At 43.3% G+C, this 7027-nt stretch overlaps 1 protein-coding gene across 1 annotated transcript in view; it reads left to right on the forward strand.

Moving 5' to 3' along the window:
• Positions 1 to 7027, forward strand: part of GLG1 (golgi glycoprotein 1) — a gene marked incomplete at its 5' end in the record, with an annotated part of 140303 nt that overhangs the window by 121957 nt on the left and 11319 nt on the right. The window contains 4 exon segments of the mRNA XM_006152644.3: positions 2810 to 2947; positions 4203 to 4326; positions 6123 to 6265; positions 6467 to 6568. Coding sequence (XP_006152706.2) covers positions 2810 to 2947; positions 4203 to 4326; positions 6123 to 6265; positions 6467 to 6568 — 507 coding nt within the window.

Here is a 7027-nt window from a genome sequence, read left to right on the forward strand (position 1 = left end):
GGCCTCCCATGTGGTCAACCATGGTTTGGATCCTGGACCCGGTGGCTTAGACTCATGCCGCCACATGTGGGTGAGTGCCCAGGATCCAGAGAGGAGAAGGGAGGAGAAGGGATTGTGATGTTGCCATCCCTCCTGGGGGGTGACTTCTCTCTCACTTTCTGTCTCTCTCTGTCTTTCTGGCAATCACACACACCCTATAGCAAACACCTCTCCCAAAATAAATAAATAAAATAAAATGTTTTTGTTTTTAAAGAATTATTTTACTGGGGGACCAGCAGGTAGCATGCTGGTTAAGTTGCTGGACACTTCCACATGGCTGACTGCAGTTCGAATCCTGGACCTGGTGGCTTGCTTTCTCACTTTCCCTTTCTCTCTCTCTCTCTCTGATCAAATTAAAGACAGTAATAATAATAAATAAAATAAATAATTCAAAGAAAAAAAGAAATTGATTCCTGGTTGTGTCTTGATGAGTTCATGGAAGTCTCATGGCTTTTGCTACAGCCCTAGCTGCTGCAGCTTTCTTACCTGCTTTGCTTCTTTGTATTATTTTATTATATATAAAATTTTGCTATAAGATAGAGAAGATTTCAGGATATATATTTTAATTCATTACCTTTTTTTTTTTTTTTTTTAATTTGCCAGAGGTCACATGCACTCATTAGAGAGCAGGAGAGGAAAAGTGACAAAGCACTCCCGGTGGAAGATGGTCATGCCGTCATGCCGCTTTCCTTTCTGTTCCATTTCCCCCTTTGATCTTTGGGCACACATACATGTGTTGTGGTTTTCAGGCCACCAGGTCTAGGAATCAAACTGCAGTCAACCATGTGGGATTCAGCTGCCTTAAACACCACACCACTGGCTAACCCTTCATTCACGATCTGTCTGTTTATTTGTTTTGCCATAGGGCGAATGCACTTGCTGGAGAGAGATGTAGAGAGAGGGGAAAGTGAGAAATCACCTTCTTAGGGTGATGGCCACACTGCAGTCTCATCTCCTTTCTCAGGATTTTGGTCATGCATAACACACGCCCAGCATGTTTTTCAAGCTGCCATGTTTGGGGCTCAAATCACAAAGTCAACCATGTCTTATCCACCACACAACCGGCTAGCCCTTTAATTCACTATCTTAAAATCCATGCCAGGACTGAGACCATCAGGTGGTGTGGTGGATAAAGGCACTAGACTCCCACATGGCTGACCACAGTTTGAGTCCTGGACCTGGTGGCTTACTTTCTCACTTTCCCTTTCCTTTCTCTCTCTCTGGTCAAATTAAAAGCTAATAATAATAATACCAAAGAGAATTAAATGATTCCTTTAAAAAACGTCCATCCCAAGACCAGCAGATGGCATAATGGTTACATCACTGGACTCCCACATAGTTTTGTTTTTGTTTTTAAAGAATTATTTATTTAATTGTATTTATTTAAATTTTTGACCAGAGAGACAGAGAGGGAGAGGGAGATAGTAAGCCATCAGGTCCGGGACTTGAAGTGCAGTCGGCCATGTGGGAGTCCAGCACCTCAACCACCACACCACCTGCTGGCCCTGGTCTCCCACATAGTTGACTGCATTTTGAGTCCTGGCCCCAGCGACTTAAAACTCAGCCAGGCATGTGTGCATGCATGCCCAAAGTCCCAAGAGAAGAGTGATAGAGAAAGGATACCAATGTGACCATCTCCCCAGGAGGTGATTTCTCACTTTCTGTCTCTCTGTCTCTCTGTCTGGCAAGTACATGTGCTCTATAGCAAAAATCTCTCAAAATAAGTAAAATCCATTCCATGACACTTTATACTTTTATATTACCACTCATCTTTTTCATTGTAGTTTTTTGGTATTTTTGTTTAAGAGATACTTTTTATATAGGGTGCTTGTACTCACCGGAGAGACAGAAAGAAAGAAACGTCCATCCCAAGACCAGCAGATGGCATAATGGTTACATCGCTGGACTCCCACATAGTTTCGTTTTTGTTTTGTTTTGTTTTGTTTTTTTAAATAATTATTTATTTAATTGTATTTAAATGAGAAACCACCCCCGCTAGGGGAGATGGCCTTGCTGCAATCCCTTCTCCCTTCTCGTTTTGGGATTTTGGGCGCACACAGGCTCACATGCCTGGCATGAATATCATGCCACCAGGACCAATTTTGGGATTTTGGGCGCGCACACGCTCATGTGCCTGGCATGAATATCATGCCACCAGGACCAAGACTCTATCCATGGTCAGCCATTTGGGAGTCCAGTGACGTAACCACTACACCATCTGCTGGTCCCTGTATTGAAGTTATTTATCTAACTTTGCCCTGTGAGACCGTGCATTTGACAGGGTAGGGCCTGGGTCTGATTCATACCTCACATCTAACTTTGTATTCTCATGTGTGAATAGTGAGTTAAATTTGACCCTCCTATCTATGCTTATTTCTAGCCAGCATTGCTCCAGGAACGTGCAAAAAAACATGCTAAAGTTTGCTTCAAGAGGGATCTTAATAAGGAACAGGTCTAGAAAACAAAAGACACCAGGAATCCAGAGTCGATTTCCTTTCCTTTAGACTCTAGTGCAGCCTGCTAGTCATCCTCAATTTTCATACAGTTTGGTTTGCCATTGATCCTAAAATTGTAAACCTCTAAGTATAATTCTTTTTGGTGATGAAACCCTGATTTTTATCACCTAGAAATTAGAAATAAAAGGTGCTCAGGTAGAAAGATGTGGTAGAGGGGTCACAGTGTACACTAAGAACAGAATGCTTTGTTAAGAAAATAAGAATGATCAATTTCTGATAGAGCCTTCAACTTGACCATCACTTGTGTGCCATAGATTATCGAATGTCTGAAAGAAAACAAGAAGCAGCTAAGTGCTCGTTGCCACCAGAAAGTATTTAAGCTGCAGGAGACAGAGATGATGGACCCAGAACTGGACTACACGCTCATGAGAGTCTGCAAACAGATGATAAAGGTAGGGCTCCTGGGCCAAGGACAAGCACGGTGGAAGGAAAAGCAACCCCATGCACGTCTTGGAGCTTCAGCCTGTTTTTTACAGCTAAGATGATGGTCTCAAAGTGTGGTCCCTAGACCAGCAATATTGGCTTCTGCTGGGGACATATAGATTCCTGGGTCTCTCCTCCCCTCCTGAATCAGAAGCTCTGGGAGTGGGATGGGCAGTCTGTTTTAACAAGCCCTCCAGGGGATGCTGATGGCATGCTCAAAATTGAAAACTACAGCTCTAAGACAACTTAACTTATTTTAACCAGAGGCACTGAAAAATAAATAGATGATTGTATTTGGGAGTGTTTAATGGTAGGTGTACTGAGAAAGCTGTCGTTGAATGTCCTAATCATCCGTGTACCACACTCAGAAGGTTTTTCTGTTCCACAAGTTCTTTGGCTTCATTTACTCTTCCAGTGAATATTCCCTGTATTGGGGCTACCTTGGGTACCAAGACATCAATTTCTTGTTCTATTCACATATACAATGAGATTGAACTGAAGGTTCCAACATCTCATTTCAGCTTTCCTTTAGAAGAAAGTGCTACTTTTCACCCTATCAAAAAACTTTCAAAGAGAGTTTCAAATGTTAGAGATTTAAACAGTTGAAGGGCTGGTAGGTGGTGTGGTGGTTGGGGGTACTGGACTCCCACATGGCCAACCAAGGTTCAAGTCCCAGACCTGGTGGTTTAGCAGATAGAGTTTATTACTAGTTCAGTTGTAATCTCGGGCTTATGGAAAATGATAAGCTACAGCGGCCAGGTCCATCCTGTTTGGTAGGATTATAGCCCCTGTAGTTAAGATGGCCCAGTTGGGTCCTTAACATTACATCCCCATTGACGTTAGTTGCTGGGTAATTCCTAGGTTTTTCCTCTGCGCATGGAGGGATATGGCTTGAGGCCTAGACGGCCACCTGGTGGTGTTATATTCATGCTTAGCTTAATCATTAAATTCATGAGATGCCATGTAACTTAACATAGCCATGTAGACAGGGGATCGGTTCCTTGCAAAGGAGGAACCACTGAGGTAGTGGAGAGAGAATGAGAAACACAGGAGCAGAGAAAGGGGGCATGTGGGCTGGGTGTGCACCCAGGCTCAGCTGTTACTGTGCCAAGTGGAACCCGTCGGCTGCCTTCTCATAAACTCAGATAGCTGTGAAAGTCATTCCAGATGGAGTAAATTGCCATGCCTGGATGGTTGTTTTTTAATACTGTTGTTTCTTTGCAGAGATTCTGTCCAGAGGCAGATTCAAAAACCATGTTGCAGTGCTTGAAGCAAAATAAAAACAGTGAGCTGATGGATCCCAAATGCAAACAGATGATAACCAAGCGCCAGATCACCCAGAACACAGGTAGCATCTCAGCATGGCTTTCCTTGTCCCGTTGAGTGAAGCATAAACGGGATTTAGTATAATTACCTAATTAAACGGCAGATGCTTTGTTTCCCATGAATTTTAAGGGAGATGTATCTATGTAAGCAAAATGATATACTCCTCTTTAGAAGAATATCCAGAAAAACAGAATGAACATCAGGGGAAAGATGAGACTGATAAAAACTAGAAAACTGCCCTCGAAGAACATATAGAAGACATCTGAGCTAGCATTCCTTGAAATGAAAAATCTAGATCTTTAATAAAACTTCCTGGCACCAGCAGTTGGCATAATGGCTGTGTCACTGGACTTCCATGTAGGCGGCCATGGTTCAAGTCCTGGACCCGCTGGCTTAAACTCACGCTGGGCACGTATGCATGCTTGCTCAAGATCCTGAGAGGAGAATGGAGAAGGGGTTGTGGTGTGGCCCTCCCCCCGAGGGGGTGATTTCTTGCTTTCTGTCTCTCTATCTCTCTGGTGAGCACATGTGCCCTATAGCAAGAACCTCTCAGATTAATTAATTAAATAAAATAAAACTTTCTGAGTGTGTCAGGAAGATGTATGGGTAACCTGTTTTAGAGCACAGAAATGTTGGCCCTAAATTACAAAACTTGTAACTTAACAGGCGAAGTGAATTAGAGATTTCCTTCTCAATGTTTTCAAACATGTTCGTTATGGGGAAGGTTGCTGATATCTACTTGTTATTTTGTTTTGTTTTTTTTTGTTTTTTGGGTTTTTTTTGGTGAGGACTACTTAGAATATTAGATTACAAAAACCTACAGAGGTATTGCAAAGTACAATTTCTGGACAGCCCAGAAGTCCACCTAGAAATCCTCTTGAATGGAATCACGGTGCTGATTAAAAACAGTGTGGTAGGGGGACCTGCAGGTGGTGTTGTGGTTAAGGTTCTAGACACTCCCACATGGCCGACCATGGTTCTAGTCCTGGACCTGGTGGCTTGCTTTCTCACTTTCCCTCTCTCTTTGTGTGTATCTCTCTGGTCAAATTAAAATAAATAAATGAATAAATAAAATTAAATAATCATTTAAAAAACAGAAAAGTGTGGTGGGGGCCAGCAGGTGGTTTAATGGTTAAGGGCACTGAACTCCCACATGGCTGACTATGGTTTGAGTCCCAGATCTGGCAGCTTGCTTTCTCACTTTCCCTCTCTCTGGTCAAATTAAAATAATAATAAGAAATAAAATAATTCATTTTTATTTGGAAGAATCATTTTATTCAACTTTCTTTCTTCCTCTCTTTCTTTTACTTTGACCAGAGAGAAACAGAAAGAAGAAAAGTGAGAAAGCAAGCCACCAGGTCTAGTACTCAAACCATGGTCAGCCATGTAGAAGTCCAGTGCCCTTAACCACCACGCCATCTGCCAGCCCCTATAATAAAATAATCATTAAAAAAAAAAAGTGTGGTAAGGACACAGTCCTTGAATTAAAGTCAGTGGTTGTGGTCAGTGTCATCAATGTGCTATGCCCTCTTATTTTTTTTTTTTTTTAAATAGTACTGAACTTTAAATGTTTTTTACTTAGGGAACCAGCAGTATTTAATTTGACCAGAAAGAGATACAGAAAGGGAAGAGGGGAAGATTGAGAAAGCAACCTATCAAGTCTGGGAGTCAAACTGTGGTCAGCCATGTGAGAGTCCAATACCTTAACTACCATGTCACCTGGCAGTCCTGCTATGCCCTCTTTTAGAAGGTGCATCTCTAAAAACTCTGTGGATCTGGGTGGAGTATTTATCATGCGCTTACTGCTCTCTGCTCTAGATTACCGCTTAAACCCTGTGCTAAGGAAAGCCTGCAAAGCTGACATTCCTAAGTTCTGCCACGGTATCCTGACCAAAGCCAAGGATGATTCGGAGCTGGAAGGCCAAGTCATCTCTTGCCTCAAGCTAAGATATGCTGACCAGGTAAACTGGTCCAGGCCCTCCACAAGGATGCACTTTGGAGTTACCTCTGTCCCTGTCCCTGGGAATTTGCCCTTTTGAAGTCCCTAGGTTGCTCCTATTTTCCCAAGTCCTTTTTCATCCCTTCTCCAAGCTGGAGGCAAAGGGGCCACATGAAAGCTGATGTTTGATAGACTCTGATATCTTTCCCTTTGTTGTGTGCAGCGCCTTTCCTCAGACTGTGAAGACCAGATCCGGATTATTATCCAGGAGTCTGCTCTCGATTACCGACTAGATCCTCAACTCCAGCTGCACTGCTCAGACGAGGTAAGATTTGGGTGCAAAGCTGGTGGTGAGCAGAGCTGAGCAGGTTGTTACAGAAGGAAAGCTTTTCATGGTGCCTTCTTCACCTTCCGTCTTGGATTCGTGGCTAGATGAAGGCCAATCTTCTAGGCTCTCCATAGTCAGGAATCCTGGCTCTATGTAACACGGAATTAGGGGGCCAGCAGGTGGGGTAGTGGTTAAGGTGTTGGACTCCCACATGACCAACTACAGTTCGAGTCCCAGACTTGCAGGCTTGAAACTTATGCTGGGCCCATGTGCATGAGTGCCCAAAATCCCAAGAAGAAAATGGAGAAGGGACTGCAACGTGGCCATCTTCCCTGAGGGATGATTTCTCACTTTCTCTCTCTGTCTCAAAAGTGAACACAGGGAACCAGCAGTTAGCGTAATGGCTATGTCGCTGGACTCCCACGTAGTCGACCGCGGTTCGTGTCCCGGACCCGG

This window comes from Tupaia chinensis, unplaced genomic scaffold, assembly GCF_000334495.1.
Source record: "Tupaia chinensis unplaced genomic scaffold, TupChi_1.0 Scaffold000355_1, whole genome shotgun sequence".
Lineage (NCBI taxonomy): Eukaryota > Metazoa > Chordata > Mammalia > Scandentia > Tupaiidae > Tupaia > Tupaia belangeri.